Consider the following 19,633-nt stretch of genomic DNA (forward strand, 5'->3'; position numbering starts at 1 on the left):
ACCCGTACTTCAGGCTATGGACCCACAGTGTTTTCCAGCTTATACACATTTTTTTGGATATTGCAACTACTACAGAAAAACGTGAGTACACAATTACAGTACAACTCAAGTTCAGCCCTATGTTACTCTATTTCATTAGCACTAAAAGTGATCTTTCTTTATTGTGTAAGAAACTTCAGAATGTTATCTTTCAAACGAGACCAGGCTTATGCATGTGCTATAAGTATAAAGATACGCTTTTCAAAGAAAGTATGCAGTCCTCAAGTTCTGGTTTAAAAATGGCCACTTTTCTGGGTGCCTGTTAAGAGGTTAAGACCAGGAGACAGATTTAAGCTAGGTTCATCACCATGCCGGATGTACGAGGCTAGGAGGAGGACAGGGTTCCAGGAACATACCTTCTCTATATCAGAGACGGAGGCCAGCGCGAGCCCCTCCAGGACCTCCGGAGCCGTGAAGGCCCTCAGGTCCTGCTGGGTGACGTTCTCGTCCGTGAAGGAGATGTTCCCAGACGGCATGAGCAGCAAGGACCAGGGGGAGATGATGAAGCCCAGGGCTGAGGGGTCTAAGGACAGACAAATAAAAGACTATTGGTGTATATCCAGTAACGATACAGTCCAGTGTTATTACTAGTGGTCTACACACAGAGAGGAGAGACAGACAATTCAAGTATAGCAATGTGACTGACTACTAGGGCTGTCTTAAATACTTCGAAGCTTCGTTCGATGGCCACGGGATTAGAACGGGAAAATTATATTCGAATATATAAAAAAATAATAATAATTTTTAACCCCCCTCCCACCTGCAAAATCTTGCGCCTCCAATGCAACGAACGTCATACGCCTCTGCCTCTCTTTGTTAATTGATGAATTTAATTAATGAATCCAATCCACTTTATTTATAGAGCACATTTAAAAACAACAAAGTTGACCAAAGTGCTGTACGAGTCCCACAACATAAGATAAAAAAAAACTTCGACGGCCAAAAAAAGCTTTGAAGGTCAGCCCTACTGACTACACAGCATCGTTGCTTGCTGCCTACAGCACAAAGGCGCACACACAGATTTTCAATGATGACATGGAACCTGTGTTGGATAATGAAGTTCTATTCCATTCTATTCTCTCATACACTACATCAATAGCAATGTCATGGTAGACATATTTGTCTAAAAAATGAAAAAAGTTGTAGAACGCGCTCACCTCACTAGACTCGACACTGGGTGCTGTAACCTCTAATATCATACATAAAAATAGGGAAACAATGTCCAGGCACGCACTCCAGGTTTGTCCAAAAAAAATCGGTTTCTCACTTTATTCGATACTCTGTAGTACCGACGTGTTTCGGTTCGGTACCTCAAAAGTACCGAATTCGGTACCCATCCCTAGATGAACACACCTTCAGAATGGCTTGCATGAGATCATGCAAGCCATTCTGAAGAAGACATATTTGTCTGCCTTTCAATACACATGCGATTATACTGATTAAGAGACATGCCATTATATTGATTCAGAGACGTGTCATTATATTGATTCAGAGACATGTCATTATATTGATTCAGACATGCGATTATACTGATTCAGAGACATGCCATTATATTGATTCAGAGACATGTCATTATATTGATTCAGACACATGTCATTATATTGATTCAGACACATGTCATTATACTGATTCAGAGACATGCCATTATATTGATTCAGAGACATGTCATTATATTGATTCAGACACATGCGATTATACTGATTCAGAGACATGTCATTATATTGATTCAGAGACGTGTCATATTGATTCAGAAACATGTCATTATATTGATTCAGACACATGTCATTATACTGATTCAGACACATACCTTATATTGATTCAGAGACATGCCATTATATTGATTCAGAGACGTGTCATATTGATTCAGAGACATGTCATTATATTGATTCAGACACATGTCATTATACTGATTCAGACACATGTCAAAATAATACCGACTATAGACATATGAGCTGTAGGGCTAAGATACAGTGAAGTCTGTAGTGTGAGGCTTCATGGGTGGGGGAAAAAATCAATACAGAAAGATATTGTGAGTATATCGATACAGTGATGCCAAGTATCGATATTTAAAAAGGGGGGGGGATTACTTCAATAAAAAAGTAATGGCATGAGGTGAACCGACTGAAAACGTTGACGATGTATATATTTTTATTGCAGATGGTAACAAAGTTTTTCATTTGAGACATAATAGTAGTCAGTTTGTGGTGCACACTAAAGAATATGATAAGATAGATAGAGAGATAGATACTTTATTAATCCCCTTGGGAAAATGCAGGTATCCAGTAGGGGTGGGACGATACATCGATCCAGATCGATACATCGATGTAATTATCAACAATCGAATCGGATCGATGCGATGTAATAAGATCGATTCATATCGATACTCTTATTTTGAAAATCCTGTGGCGAGTCTCGTATCCGCCCAAGAACAACAGCAGTAGCTCCGTGTGTGTAGATGTTACAGCATAGCATTCTCCCTTTCTGTGTGTGTGTGTGTGCGCGAGTCTTTGGAAAGACCAGATGAGGTCAGAGGAGTTTGATGTTTAAATGTTATTTAAACATAAACAATATAATACATAATAAATGTAGGCCTATACATGATTATGCAACATCAACAAATTGTTGTAGGAACGGTTTGGGAGATAGGGAGGTTGTGAGTTTTGAGTTCCAAAAAATGTAGCTTAAAGTTTAAAGCTCAATATATAAAAACGTGGCACTTTACAGTGAACAGGAGGTCTATTTGTATTAAAAACAATAGATTGATTTTCCTTTAAATGTCTGGAAGAGCTCAAAAATATAAATGTCAAATGATATTTTCATTACCTTTTTTTTGTTGATCTAAATGTTACTGATTGTGTTAAATGGGCATATGATATCATCTCATATCGATCGCAGGCACCTGAATCTAATCGTATCGTATTGTATCGTGAGAGACTTTGTGATATCGGCAAATATCGTATCGTTGTCCAAAGAATCGATATCGTATCGTATCATGATGAAACTGGTGATTCCCACCCCTAGTATCCAGTAGCAGCTCAATCAGTTGACCGACAATAGAGAGCGATAAAAAAAAGAACAAACAATGAAGGTCAGCGCTGAAGTAAAAAGTTCCAATGAATTAAATAAATAAATGGTGAGCATGAGCACTATTGCACAGTGTTAAGTCAAAATAAAATAGCTATATAAAATGACAGTATACAAATTTAAAATGAATTGCACATAAGCTTACATGTTAATTCTGTGAATAAATACATAATTCCAGCTTTTTGCCTTTTTATGGGTATTTTCTCTTCTTCAGTTACAGATATTGTGACGTATCGTAGATGAAATTTCTACTCTGCAATATATCGGTTATCGCAGATATCGCGTATCATGATATTATCGTTATTGAGGACCAAATATCAGTATTGTATCGCGAGTTACTCGTATCGTCCCACCCCTAGCCTGAATGTTGCACAAAACCTAGAGCCCAGATTATTAGATTAATAACACGATAAGCCTGGTCATAAAGTGAGAGATTAGTGACGGCGGGCAGTCTGGGGACACACAGCATACACACATACAAACAAACAAACAATAATACATTTTGAACATGTTATTTTTCCTGGCATAGTTATGTTTCAGTATCAGTTTTGAACCATAACAGGACTGGTTTACGGGCCATGCTGCTTCACCAACAACTGGGCCGTGACAGAAAACGACTGTATTTATTACTTCACTGCGCTGCACAGATGTGTCATGGTGCACGGAGCTGCCCCGCAATGTAACAACAACCATGTTTTACATTCAAATGTCTTGTCATCATACAGCACAAGAACAACAAAAATAAGTTTTACATCCACCCAACAAGTGCAACAAGTAGTAACAGTAAAGTGAAAAAGTTATATAAAATGTACAGGTGATTGAAATATCGGTGTATAAAATATATAAATTAGTACTACTGAGTAATAGTGCTAATCAGATGTATGTACAGGGTTGTAGTATTCATATGTTGATACAGGTATAAAGACACTATGGTAGTAAGTCATACTGGTCAACAGCGTAACTAGTAATAGAAAGTAGGTAAGGGATATGTACAGATATAGATATAGTATACAGATATGGAAAAAGGATTATATACAGGTATGTACAGACAGATGTGTAATATATTGGGTATTGAGTTGTATGGGTTATATCCAGGTGTGTACGTAGGGATATAGAAGGATTATTATGCAGGTATATTCAGACAGATATATAAAATGTATAAATGCATATACAGCACTATTGTACATGCTATCATACAGAGTTATATGGGTTGACTATAGTATAAGGTAGGTAGTTATGATTAAAGTGTAGGGCAGTTGTAGTAGCATAAATGAATGTGGGTATAATGCAGTGAACTGGTGTAGAACAACAACTAAAACAACTGTGTACTAAAAACAGCTGCACTAAAACAACTATGTACTAAAGGGGGATCAAACGCCACCATGTATTCGTCAATCGTTCGATAGCCCCAATAATTACAATCAAATTAGAGGGTGAATTCCCTGGTGATTCCTAGCCCCCATATATCACACGCACACACCACCACGTGGTCCTCGCATCTAGGCAGTATGACTTCAGCGACTGCAGACAAGCCCGACCCAACAGGCCTGGCCACAGCCAATACATCTCTTGCTCAGGCTTTGGTTTTTATGGCCATTTAATACCATTGAAGTAAACAAAAAACACATGCCGTTTTCTTAGCATAGAAGCGGGGTAGAACACACGTATGCTGCACGCACGATCACAAAACACATCCAGTCATTCTCTTTTCCTACAAAAGCCACAGTCAGAGGTACGGTTGCAGAAAACGATTTTAAAATATACAGAGGAATGTTTGAGCAGCACTGCAAAATTCCTTTCTTTGACCGATACTTGGCTCGGCGAGGGACAGAGGGAGAGGAACTGAGAAAGGGTGTTCGGGAGGCACCAAAATATATGTTTTCAAAGGCTGGAATTCACTAAGTAAATAAATGTTTCCTGTTGAAAGACTTGTGTGACCGTCCCCGAGGAGATTTCATGGAAAGGGAGGAGACGGGGCTATTGGATGCCACTGAAACTACGGCTGTCACACACTGCTGGCTGGGCGTAGCGCCATCGCTCATACAGAGCGGAGATAAAACTACGGCCGTCAGTACACACTGCTGGATTAGCGCTGTGTTAAGTGCTCATGCAGAGCAGAGATAGTGCCATAGGACAACTTGGTGGCGACATTAAATAAGCAGTTTCAACTTTGTAAAGGTTTTTATAAAATTAAATAAAAAGGAAAAAAACGTGTTTACAGGTATATCCCATGTCCACATAAATGTGAATCTGGAGTATATGAAAGCCTTTGGGGTGGCTGCCCCCCAAGCCGTGGAACAGTTTACCGTTACATATTAGATCTGCCCCAAGTAACCCTAGCAATTGTTAAAGACTCCCCTCCTCTCACTGGCTTTTCCTTCAGGTTAAGCCGTACATCAGTGTTTCTACTTGAATGTGCATTTTATATTGTATTTTCATTGTGTAGTACCGTCTGCAGTACTATTTCCGTTTGTGAAAATTGTGCTCCCGTTGTATTTTTATTAGTATTGTATTTACAGTACTTTTGTATTTTCTATTGTGCAGCATTCGTCAACCTCTGTCGTTTTTTAAATGTGCTATATAAATACATTCAGCCTAGTGTGTGAACTTTTAAAAAGCACGGTGCGTTAAATGGACCACCTCGTCGGGAAGAAAACATAAGATTGGACACATCTTAAAAAAAGCTTAGGGCTTTTAAGGCTTTAGCAATAATACTGTTGGCTGGATAGGGAGTTACCTGACTGGTAGGATGCAACGTGTATATTTTAATGGTAGTCTCTCCACAATAAGTCATTTAGAATGAGGGGTTCCACAGGGGAGTTGCCTGGGTCCACTTCTATTTTTGGATTTTACAAATGACCTACCACTTACTTTAAATGAGGCTGCTATGACTATGTACGTCGTAGACGATTCTACTTTATATAAACGGATAGCCTTGCTGCACTAAATAACATCTTGCAGAGAGAATTGGATTCCGTGTCCGATTGGGTAGAAAATAAGTAACAGGCTGATAGTAAATGTATCATTTTTGGTTAAAATAATGTATTGAGAAGTGAGTTACCACTCGCGCTCCCTATGAAGGAAAGCGGTATTGAGCAGGTCCATGTTGGTGCCACACTGAATGAACAGCTGTCCTGGACTAATCAAATAAGTCATGTAGTTGCTAAGATGGGTATCTGTGATTAAGAGATGTGCTTATTATTTAAATAATCATTCTACTCAGGCGCTTGTTCCGTCTCACCTCGACTACTCTTCAGTTGTCAGGTCTGGCGTTGAAAAAGATTTACACAAACTGTGCAGAAAAAAAAAGGGAAGAAACCTTAGATGGAACGGCCAGACAGTAGGTGTTAAAGTGGGTTTTGAACAGTTTTGAAAAGAAAGTACAATGAGTGAGTAATAATATCGGGCTGGAATACAACGGTGTCACGGCGAGTTAACCAGAGTATTAAAACAACAGCCTCATTTCCCTCCAGAATCACCATAATCATTGCTAGAGTGATTCATTCTTCCCAGATGGAGCTATTGAAGTGAACAGCTGCATACATGTGGTGAAATTAATGGTGCTCCTGTATTTACCCCTACATCTATATATATATATATATATATATATATATATATATATAGCAATATATATTGCAAAAAAGATATATCACATGTCAATCTTTTCCCAATATTATGCAGCAGGTCTACCGTCCACTCACTCCCGACGTGAATGGGGAAGCTCACTCTATGGCTTCTATCAGGACATGCCCAGAGACCACTACAGTTAGCCCGTCTGTCGGTCCCAGACAAGCTCATCTGATTAGCCACTATCTGAGCTATCAGGAGCCGGGTCTACAGCTAATTATCAGGCACCGAGCCGGGGGAGTTGTTGTCCAAAAATAGATATGGCGCACACACAAACTGTACGGCGTTACCGTGCATCATATCCCGGACCGAGCCTACGCTGACAGACGAGAGGTAGAGCAGCAGACGGGCAGGGTGGAGAGGGCAGGACCATAGAGAAATAGAAATCATCCTGAGGGAAATTTGGCACTAGAAATCACACAGTAAACATTTAGGTAGACAAAACAAAGCCACGAATAAGAACAAAAAATTGCCTATGAATAAAATGAGCCTAAGAATAAATAATAATAATAATGATGATTATTATTAGGCGGAGTCTCCAGCGTAGGGCTGGGCGATATGGAAAAAAATCATATCGCGATAACGATATGATAATTTTTTTCTTTTCTTTTTTTTAACAACAGATGTATGTTTATTTTGCAGCAATTCTTTGTCATTGCCGCCATCTTTAGTGTTACATCCCCTCACACTCCAGTTCTCAGGCTGCAGCTGGTTTAAAAGCTAAAGTAAACCGGCTTCTCTGCTGGCTGTGGCTCCAGAGGAGTTGAACAGTTCTGGCTCTGCTAGTTTATTTTCGATCTTTTGGCGCTTTTTTGGTGGACAAACCACCGCACATGTGCACCGTGACTCGTGACTCGAGTCTAGTTCTGCTAGCACACATAGCCTACTGTGTACAGACGGTTTCAAAATGTATTTTAAATTAGAAAGCAAACAAAATAAATGGACAAGAGAAAAAGAAATCTGAATTTGGTCAGTATTGTCATTTGGACAAGCAAAGCCATTACTTTAAGTTGCAGGCAAGAAAGACAAGTCTGTCCACTGTCTCTGGTTTTAAAACTGCCCTGTTGCAGGTAAAAAAAAAAAAAAAAAAAAAAACGATTTTTCGTTTTTTTTTTTTTTTTTTTTGATATTCGATATCGATTAAAATATATCGCGATATTTATCGTTATCGTTATATCGCCCAGCCCTACTCCAGCGTACTTCACCGGCGGCCATCTTGTCACAGGCAGCACACCCACTCATAACATGAATGTCAATGGTGCATGTACTATTGAAATAACCATAGCTTGCAAAATGTTCAACCGATTTACAAACGGTTTGGTTTATTACAAATGTTATTAACGTGGCTATGATTCAGGATGCTTGGACATGTTGAAATAATTTTCATATGAAAGTCCATTATAAGTATGCAGTATGATAACTACATCTGACGTTTATAACAAACCAAACAGTTTGAAAATCGGTTGAAAATGGAGCGAACTATGGTTATTTCAATAGTACATGCACCATAGACATTAATGTTATGAGTGGGCGTGCTGCCTGTGGCAAGATGGCCACCATGTGGCAACGTCGGTCTCCATTGGCCAGCAGCGTGGGTGAGTCATCTCTAGTCTTTATACATGTCTATGGGCAGGACAAGGCAGACATAGAAGTAAGCAGAGGGACTGAGCGGGAGGCAGGCGGTGATGCCCACACAGGCAGACAGACGGACGGGAGGAGGGCACCGCTGGGTTCCAGATGACCCCGAATGAGACTACGACTGAAAACCACCGGACGGGAATTACTCTGCTGAATCTGAAATACTCAGCACATTACTTATTCAAACAAAAAAAATCGCTCTTCATACAAACAAGGTCACAAACCGCTACTATTTGCACACGGAATACGACCTTCCCTGGTGCTGGCTCGGTGTTTGGACAGCGTCGAGTCCAGTGCTGCTACAATGTGGTAGTATCCACAGGGTGTCATCCGCTCACAAGCATTCCTGACAAGTCAAACAGAGGTTGGCTGGGTGGGTTGTACTGGATATAAGGGCCCCTCCTTGGATATGCCAGAAGTTGTAACCTTCCCCCCATTTGGCTTTTTAAGTGTGAATTATATGGCATATCAAATGTAAAAGAACACAGCCTCAGCGATTAAGAGATACACATCTACTCTTGTATTAAATTGTTCTAAATTATTTTCAAAACTGGTGGTTAACTCTAAACTCCTCCGTTACAAACAATAGCCAAGTATGAAGGTCAAGGCTTTCTTAAAAGACTTTAGATGTTTAATGAAGGCGGTTAGTTGGAAGGTTTTCTTTACATAGTTCAGCAACTCCATGAGAAACGCTTCTGACATCTGCTTCTCATATTTAAAGCTCAGCGTTCCAAAACCACGCACACGATGAAGAGACTCCAATCTCTTCAATATGGCCACACGACTACTAGATGAGAACGAATATTAGCCGACATTTGGACTGGTGCACAATATCCTCCATCTATTCCTTTTTTCCTTCTTTTCTTGAATAATTATACCCGTCTCACTGTACAGTATATATTAATACTACAACTCTGTACATACATGTAATTAGCACTATTACTGACTGAGTAGTACTCATTTAGCATTTTAACCTCCGTGCACCCAGAAAAGCGACAATTTTTTTACTTGAACTTGAGGACTTGAGGACTTTTTTTAAAAAGCCTATCTTTATACTTATAGCACATGCACAAGCCTGGTCTCTTTTGAAAGATAACATTCTGAAGTTTCTTACACAATAAAGAAAATTCACTTTTAGTGCTAATGAAATAGAGTAACATAGGGCTGAACTTGAGTTGTACGTCTTGTGTACTTACGTTTTTCTGTAGTAGTTGCAATATCCATAAAAAAAGATATCCCAAAACATTGGTATAAGCTGGAAAACACTGCGGTTCCATAGCCTGAAGTCTTATGTAGTACAGGACAGGTCCAAATTTCATAAAAATCCATTCAGAAATGGGTGATTAAGAGCGCATCAACTATGCCCACCACAGCCGAAACCAGTCCAATCTTTCGCCGTCGACTAAAGACGCACTTCAACCATTATCTGAAATGAAAAAAAAATTATAATAATTCTAACCCTAACTAACCTTACTGTCATGCACTTGTCCTAATATACTAACCTACACTGTAGCACTCAACACTTTGATGAACATTGTTACTCAGCTGATAGAATTGTGCCCTTCCTGATGACTTGTCGTACAGAACTTGTAAGTTGCTTTGGATAAAAGAGTCAGCTAGGAGTCCGGGGTGGTAATCCGACACTCGTGTGTACAAAGTCACACGCCTGATATATCGGCATGTAACTCTAAAAAATGCAGACCCGAGCCGCTAGACGCTCGCAAAGTGCCATGTTCCGCCGGCGGGCACATCGTCCCACAAAGGGCCCGGCCCTGGGCTGTTGCATGTTAAGACGTTAAACTAATTTATCTAGTTGAATCACCTGTACATTGTATATTACCGTTACATTTGCACTCCGGTTGGATGACAAACTTCCTTTCGTTGTACTTTACTACTCATGTATAATAACAATACATTTTAATCTAATATCTGCTCCAAGAAAATAGAGGGATAAAAAAAGAAAAAAGAAAGAATACCACCCAAAATGTTCCAAGAATCTAAACCATGTGCCTCCGTCCGAATATCAAACCTTGGAGCAGAGTCTTGATGTCTGAAATGCTAGAATATCAAGGTGTCATTTTATGAATACTATAAGACAAGTGGGTGACCTTAGCATATATATATTGAAATTCTTTTATTGGGATAACCACATTGAGATACAGTATCTCGTTTTCGAGAGGGTCCCACAAGCATAACAGACGTGTTTCTAGACAAGACTGATAAGGGATGTGTATTCACAGGGGACTGAAGTCACCATCTCAGTCCTGTGGTCTGTGGTTCGTCTAAACAACAACATCTCAGGACAGAGGCAGTGCTTACAACACATGCCCAGCAGCATAAGCAAACAAACACACAGCCCCCAGGGAATGGAGACTGACAATTATATAGTAGGGATGGGCGTGAGTGATCGATTACTCGCCGTTTCCAACCGAACTAGAGTGGTTTTTGTGGGTGCTTGATTTTTATTCGTTTTAATCTCCAAAAGTACTGGAATCCCACGAGGCGTGAGTTGTTGCAGGAAGCTGTTCAGCATGAGAGCGTACCATGAAAACGTTGTTGCATTGAAAGCTAGCTTATATTGATATAGAGAAAAGGTCGCTATGAATATTCAGATTTTGGCTATGTTAACACTGCAGACAAAAGTGGCCTAAATCCGTTTTTTTTTTTTCACGACAGTGTGGACAGCACAAATCTTATGGTAGCTGATATTTTCAATTCTGATTTGGGCCACTTTTCATATGTGGTCCTAAATCAGTTAAAGGTCAGATTATTTTTTCTGATGTTACCCAGTGACTCAGTCTGAACAGTCATATCAGAATTCATGCAACGTTTACGTCACTCTCGATTGACATTCATTACAACTCTGTGGTGGGAGTCACTCTGTGAATACAAACATGGAACTGGAAGACAGCTGTGATGGAGGTGGTCAGTGGAGAGACAGTGAGGTGTTGTTTACCGTATAAGTATTTAGGGTGAAACAAGGTACAAACAAAACTTGAGGGGACGTATCATAACCGGTCTTTCACCTCCTCCTCACCCCCATTACACCTGCTTACGAATTAACTGGCTTCCACTGCACATCAACTTTCAAATTAAACGTTAAACTGTGACACCACACCAGTGTCCTCCATTTTCAAGTTTGTTTATTAATTGTCATAGTAAAATACAGAATACTTTATCATGAAATGCTTTTTTCTGTATGAGCCCCTGGGAGTGTGCTTTATACAGTAATAGATAAAAAGTATAAAATAGAAAAAGTCAAAAGTACGTAAAATAAGTGTTCAGTCAATATTATACATATATACAATATACAATACAGAGTAAAAAGAGTAACAGTGAGGTACAATGCAGAAATGGGATGAGGTACAAACTTAGGGTAAGGTGCAATGAGGTAGGAATTGTAGTGCAAATCTCTTTACTAATAATATAAAGTGTGTTAAAGTGTCTAAAGTGAGTAAAGTGGGTGATAAGGTGAGTGTTTGTTTAAAGTGAGTGTGTACGTGTGGATGTGTGTGCTGCGAGTGTAGATGATGGGTTGTTACATAGTGGCATCGTCATTGAGCATACTGATGGCCTGGGGATAGAAGCTCCTTCTGAGTCTCTCTGTACTGGCCATGAGACTCCGGTATCCCTTGCCTGACCGCAGCAGTTCAAAGAGGCAGTTGTTTGGGTGACTAGAGTCTTTGATTATTCTCTTAGCCTTGGCCCTGCAACGCTTGGGGTGGGAAGCCCACCGAACGGGCCACTCTCTGTAGTCTGCTACGGTCTTGTGTGGTGCTAGTGTTTACCATTAATTACCTAGACTGTGGCGCACTGCCAGTCTAATTGGTCCCGCCACCGTTTTATAATGAACCGAATATATTTATTTTATTATTAAAAAAATAATAATTTTAAATATAAAGTTTGCCAATGTATCAGTATTATTGGCAGTGGTAGTAGTCATAATAGTAATCCATTATATATCTTTTTATTTTTTAAAGAAATAAACATCAACCACTTTTGCTTAATTTCTTTGATGGCTCAAATGTATGCTCTAGTTCTAGTCGATTTTGTGTTTTGAGCACAAAGTTCATCATAGATCTAGCCTCTTTATTTTGCTCTCAAAGTGCACCAGATTGATGCATTTAACTTTAAAATGTACAAAAATAATTTAAATAAAAAAAACCTAGAGGGTCAGAGGTTCACCCACCACAGTCTCACAAAATCCTGTGGGATTGATTGATTGAAAAAAAAATTATTAACAGATTGCAGAATGGGTACCAGTGCCACAATGGGAAACACTGGTGGTGCTATTCCCAAACCAGGAGGTGATGTTACCAGTCAAGATGCTCTCTATTGTGCACAAGTCAAAGTGCTTGACGTTTTTTTACGTCCATATTCGTTATTGTTAATTTGCGCATGCGGGTCAGTTCAGGAGTGTGACCAGTTCACACTGGAATCTGATATTGGCCACATTTTAAAAAAAGAACGTGAAAAAAATCTGATCTGAGCATTAAATGAGAATTGAGCATTAACTAAGGCTTGCAGTGTGAACGTGGCCATTGCTTTCTTCCATATGGCCCAGTCCTATGCCAGAGGGTTGCTCATTGTGCCTCTGTGTAGGTGTATGTGTGTGTCTGTGCCCTATACTGTATATGCTTGTGTGTATAAGGGTATATACGGGTTTATCTGTGTGCATGTGTATATCCGTGTGTCTGCAGGGCAGCAGATAGGAAGCCTCTATTGTACAAGAAAAACACTAAGATTAAGAATCAATCAGGGACCAAGTGTTGCTTACGTGCACCGATGTGCGTGCATGTGTGTGTGTATGTGTATGTGTGTGTGCGCGCGTATCCGACAAAACGACGGAGGTCCTGAGAATAGACCAGTCGGTGGTTTGAGGGGGCTGTTGTCCGTGCAGACAGAGAAGAGGCGGGGGAAGTTCTTTTCAAGCTCTTCCATGAGAATACAGACTGTGGGCCACAAAGGGCCCCATTGTCTCCATGCTAGCATGCTCTAGCTCCAGAGCCACATCCCTCACAGCCTTATCGGAGGGGGACACACAATACGGACACAGGCTGGTCTGGCCGAGAGGCTCGGGTGCAGCATGTCAGAGACCAAGCTCAATGCTCCCCATTTACTGAACGAGGACATTGGGTCAGTGGGCGACAATATGTCTCATTGAACGAATGACTGGAAACAAATGCGATACAACTAGTACTGTATGCATTTTCATCAGGGAAATGGAATCTGTGATGTGTATACAATATCTGCTGGCCACTGTGGCCAGTATGCCTTACTACTTTATACCTCACTGTACATATTAACAGTACAAGCCTGTACACATCTGATTAACACTATTACTCAGTAGTACTCATTTATATATTCTATATCCAGTTTAATCACCTGTACATTGTACATTACTATTGCACTTTACCGTTACATTTGTACTCTGGTTGGATGCCAAACTTATTTTTCGTTGTACTGTACTTGTGCTGTATTATAATGACAATACATTTGAATCTAATCTAATATGGCTGAATATGTTGGGGGGTGGGGTGGGGGGGGGACCTCGACAATGGTGATTGAAAGAAACCAAAGTACCTTGATCTGATGATGAATGAATGAATGAATGAAAACTTTATTTAACAGATTGCAGAATGGGTACAATACAGTACGGCTCAATACATACAATTGTTAAGGGGATGCAGACCTGAGAAAGACGTTTGTCTTGTTTCCATCAGGGTCCCCCATTTTCAATTCATATAGTATGAGGGTGAATGTTTCAAACCCCACCAGACAGGAGATCAGAACGGCTCAAAAGAACGCAACAATAGCCAAGCCGTCATGTGGAAGCTCTCAAAACGATTTAGCTTGCGAGTCCAATATTTCCACAGCTCGCTCGAGGAGTGAGGTAACACTAGTTGGCCGCGAGACAACGTGCATAGCTGTGGTCTAGATATTTACATTTCAACCGGGGCATTAGTGGAGATGCCTGGCTGTGACACATTCTGTTTTAACATCTGCTCTGATTGGATTCGGACAACAGAGCCGACTATGCTCCCTCTTGATAGCGTAATGATACTTGAAAAGAGTGGGGCCCACGTTTTCCTGGCGCATGACGTCACATTAGGAGGACTTGGAACGAGGAAGGCTCTTAGGGAAAACACTGATTGCATCATCGGAGGCCATGGGAGTAGATTCCATATTGGAATCAGCTGCACTGAAACATGCTGTACTCTGATCATAGCAAATGAACAAGAAGAAAAAAGGAAAAGAGAGAAAAAGAAAAGAAAAAAAAACCACAACCAATGGAAAGAGGAGGAACTCCTGCTTAGATTATCACATGAGTCAGCTGGCTTCCAAGAAAGGTCTTTATTCCACAGAACCCGACTTTCCTACGAAAGTACTTTCATTTGAGCTGTGGGAACTACTGAGAAGCAGGTAAATTGAACCCTTCTGGGGGAACACAAGAAGGACACGAGTCAAGTGTGGGTGGGAGGCTTGTCCGTCGAGAGGAGAACAAATCGAGCAGGGAAGGTGAACGCCATTTGAATAACACCTAGCACACTAAGTTAAACACAGGCTGAGAGGAATCCTCACAGCACTTCATACCCATGACCTGTAGTGTGGAGAACACAGAGCAGGACGGAGGGTATTCAGTCGCACACAGCGGGCGATTGTAATCAAAATCAAATAGCAGACGATTATCATCGTTAAATTACTAAATTAGCTGTGACATTGCGCAATATCTTGTGTGGTAAAATACATCATGAGAATACTGTGAAGGAGGATAGAAGGAAGGAAGGAAGGATGGAGGGAGAGGTTAGAAAAGGGTTGCATCAACTCTTCCTCGTCCAACCAGACCGGAGGAACTGGGGGAACAGGATGAGGCAGCGTGCCGGAGAAAAAGAAAAAAAAAAGTAAACCACGATTCGTTACGGCTGACAGGTTCTCTATATAGAACACACAGGGCCATATGGCCTGGAGTCTGCAGAACAGTCTACTGCTGAGGTGAGCTGCTCCCTGTACAACGAGCTGGGGCTGTGTGTCGCTAAGGAACCATTACTTGGTTCTGGCGGCCTGAGGGAGATGGCTGCTATTGCTGTCCCTTGGACAGCCACTTGACTTCACAACAACAATTAAGAGAGGGGGGGAGGAGAGAGAGATAGAGAGAGAGAGAGAGAGAGAGAGAGAGAGAGAGAGAGAGAGAGAGAGAGAGAGAGATACAAAATGGTCAGCAAAAGAAATAAGAAAAACAAACCAATCATCACCCTTCATTTACATACACTCCATCACACCTGTGACATAAGAGTCGTGTGTGTGTGTGTGTGTGTGTGTGTGTGTGTGTGTGTGTCGTGTCCCCCTAGCAGTGCCTTTGCTGACCCCATAATATCCATACCTCTGTGGAAGAGTTCCTGGAGGCTCTCGGCACTCTGGCTGAGCACTGCCCACACCTCCTCCTCCTGGAGTGGGCCCCCTCGCACCTCCAGGGCCTCCGCCAAGGACACATGCATCCTCCCTGCGGGGGTGAGAGGAGGGGAAGGACATTGTGACTAAAAGGTCATTTACACTGGACACACACCACTGCATAAACCAACGGTATACAATACAGCACAACAACATGATGCACGCTGCTGGAAGAGGGAAGGGTCATTGAAAACTGAGGTGTCTTTCCTTTTTCACTTTCTTTGAACCCAGGCACTATTTAAACAATGCCTGGCATGACGTTGACAGGTACAGGCCATAATTTCGCTGATTGCTTTAATATTGAGGAAGTTAGCACAGTGCTTAGCCCCTTTCGTGACCGTGATGCACGTCAGTTTTGGCCGTGAAAACACAGTCACTTGCTCGTCAATAGGAACGCAAGCAATATTCACCATGATGGACTGGTTTTGGACGAACGGTTCATTATACAAGTATCACAGAGAAATGTCAAAGGTACTCACAGTTGCACGAGGGTTTCACACAAAAATACGAGATGGTTTGAAAGCTCGGCGTTGCTAATAAACATTTTATTATTTTTATAAAATTATAAAATCACAGAGATCAGTGTTCCATCAAAATGGCTTACTCTTTTTCTTCCGCATTGTGACATGCCGGAGCGCTGTGATTGGCTTCTTCTCTTCTTCTGCTTTGTCACATGCCTGGTGCACCCAGCAATCACAGCGCTCCGGCATGTCACAATGCGGAAGAAAAAGAGTAAGCCATTTTGATGCAACACTGATCTCTGTGATGTTTACACATTTATAAAAATAAATGTAAATGTTTATTAGCAACGCCGAGCTTTCAAACCATCCTGTATTTTTGTGTGAAACCCTCGTGAGTACCTTTGACATTTCTCTGTGATACTTGTATAATGAACCGTTCGTCAAAAACCAGTCCATCATGGTGAATATTGCTTGCATTCCTATTGACGAGCAAGTGACTGTTTTCATGTGTAGGGCTGGGTGATATAACGATAACGATAAATATCGCGATATAGTTTAATAATCTATATCAAAACCAGAGACAGTGGACAGACTTGTCTTTCTTGCCTTCAACTTAAAGTAATGGCTTTGCTTGTCCAAATGACAATACTGACCAAATTGAGATTTATTTTTCTCGTCCATTTATTTTGTTTGCTTTCTAATTTAAAATACAGTTTGAAACTGTCTGTACACAGTAGGCTATGTGTGCTAGCAGAGCTAGACTCCAGTCACGAGTCACGGTGCACATGTGCGGTGGTTTGTCCACCAAAAAAGCGCCAAAAGATAGAAAAGAAACTAGCAGAGCCAGAACTGTTCAACTCCCCTGGAGCCACAGCCAGCAGAGAAGCCGGTTTACTTTCACTTTTAAACCAGCTGCAGCCTGAAAAGGGTAAATACCAAACCAAGCCGCATTTCTCGGAGACGCTCTCCGATTGGCCGACGCCTGTTTCTACACTGGTTAAGCTTAGGCACTCTTCGAAGTTGGTTAAGGTTAGAGTTTGTCTTAGAGCGTGACGGCAAGTTCTTTCGACGGTTAAGCTTAGGCACTCTTTCGGAGCATGGCGATAGAACGCCAGGTAGTTTGCAGGCTGTTTGACGTGGAAATGGGCAAAGACACAGCTCGTCACGGATTGGGCAAACGCGTCAGTGGCCAATCAGAGAGCGTCAGTCAGTGCCAATCAGAGAGCGTCTCAGAGAAATGCGGCTTGGTTTGGTATACACGCGCCTGAGAACTGGAGTGTGAGGGGATGTAACACTAAAGATGGCGGCAACGACAAAGAATTGCTGCAAAATAAACATACATCTGTAACTTATAACAATTTCGATAATTATCGATGTCGAGTGATATGATAACATTATCATATCGTTATCGCAATATGATTTTTTGCCATATCGCCCAGCCCTAATGGATCGGATGTAAGGTTTGAAGGCTAAACCTTTTTGGATTGTACTGGAGCCTGGTGAGAGGATGCAGTACAGAGGTTCACAATATTAAAGCCATCAGTGAAATGGTGGCCTGTACAAGTCAACATCTTGTTTGATACGATGTACACTTTGAAGGCTAAAACACTTGACCCATTGGATCGTACTGGAGCCTGGTGAGAGGATGCAGCACAGTACCGGGTTTCTCAATATAGCCTTACCTGTACTACTACTAGTCAACATCATGCCTGACCATGTTTAAATAGACCCTCGGTTCAGTACTGTTGCACAGAGTTAATTATATTGTTTACACCGTTTATTTCTTTCCAAATAGTTATAATCAGATCTAATTGTATTGCCTATATTTATGTCTTTCTACTATTTCCCTGGCCATACCTGTACCTACCCTGCCCCCTCCTACTATGATGACCAAATGTCCCCTGAAGGGAATCAATACAGGAATATCTTGTCTTGTGTTATTCCACTGTGGCCTGTTGAGACATGTATTGCGATATTTCGCTATATCAGAATCAGAAAGGTCTTTATTTGCCAAGTAGTTTTCACATACAAGGAATTTACTTTGGTCGTTGTCCGTGCGACATTGGCGGACACACATTAACAGACAGATAATACAATAAAGAGGTGGAGTAAGATCAAATGAAATATGAACTAAGTTAAGCACAATAGAATAGAATATAATTATGGAATAAAATAAATTATTATATGAATACATCTTACTCGACAGCTTGTGTGGGTTTCTCCCAGTTTCATGCAAATCATATTTAGAATGGCGGTGTGTGCATAACATAGCTATCATTCATTTAAGCCAAGTGGAAGCGCACACGCTTAATTAAAGTGTAGCACCGTGACCAGCGGATTTCAAAACTACTATGTGAAACACAGCACTTCATAAATCAGTGTGTGTTATCTAACATTCCAAACAAACACTCCCGGGTGAGTTATCAAATCTTCCCTTAAGAAGAATCAGCCATTCAGAACATCCAGGTACTTTCCCATTGATTTGTTTTAATCTTGGCAGGCATACAGAACGTTCCGAATTCTGATGAGATAATATCTTGAGACACTTCTCTTGGAGCTGGGATCGAACACACGAACACGCGAACCCAGCGTCTCCAGCATTGGTGGTGAGTGCCTTGCCCACTGCACCACCTGGGCGCCCGAAAGGGCATAATTTTCGGCGGCCGACTATTCGGTGCATTATATATTTGTCCACTTTTGTGGACATTTGTCTTTGGCTTCATCATGGTTGCAATGAACAGGACAACGCACCATACAGGCACAAAAGACATTGGCCCAAAACAGCCTAATAAATAGACAAAAGAAAAACAACAACACAAACGCAGAGCTTCAGATACCTGACCAGTACCGTGGTTCAAATAAAAAACTAAGAATTCATCAGAGCAATGGCATGTGGGATGAAATACTTCTTAAATATGTTTTTTTGGAGGCTATGGGAGAAGTCTATAGCGCCTTCCAGATGGCTTCAAACTCACCATGAAGGGGATGCAAAGGATCAGACAATATTTGCCGAGCCTTGTCCATATTCTGAAGTACATATAACTCCAATTGTCTTTGTGGTTTCCCTATAATTTTACTGGCCATGTTAATGCTCCTCGCCAGTTTGTTCTTATTCTTGGCCCCAAGGTTTCCATACCAGGTTGAGAGATTTTTGTATACCAGCTCTAGAATATCCCTACTTACAGCTAAACTATTCAACATTCTTAGAAGATACAAACGTTGCCTAGCCTTCTATAGCCCGCGATATCATCGCAATGACCTCAACTGATGAGAGCGATCATCACTGGCCTCGATTCTCATTAGCGACATTCGAAGAAAATCAGCGGTTACTCCGT

The 19,633-nt window shown here is 41.1% G+C and overlaps 1 protein-coding gene across 5 annotated transcripts in view; it reads right to left on the reverse strand.

The window, feature by feature from the left end:
• Positions 1-19,633, reverse strand: part of ptpn13 (protein tyrosine phosphatase non-receptor type 13) — a 153,718-nt gene that overhangs the window by 123,557 nt on the left and 10,528 nt on the right. For all 5 annotated transcript variants that reach the window (XM_084324404.1, XM_084324405.1, XM_084324402.1 and 2 more), the window contains exons 2-3: positions 15,770-15,889; positions 396-562 (exon numbers count right to left, since the gene is read on the reverse strand). In XM_084324404.1, coding sequence (XP_084180530.1) covers positions 396-562; positions 15,770-15,884 — 282 coding nt within the window. In that variant the 5' untranslated portion in view covers positions 15,885-15,889. The remainder of the gene's footprint in view (positions 1-395; positions 563-15,769; positions 15,890-19,633) is intronic.

The sequence above is a fragment of the Notolepis coatsorum genome, assembly GCF_963971535.1.
Source record: "Notolepis coatsorum genome assembly, chromosome: 11".
NCBI classification, from domain to species: domain Eukaryota; kingdom Metazoa; phylum Chordata; class Actinopteri; order Aulopiformes; family Paralepididae; genus Notolepis; species Notolepis coatsorum.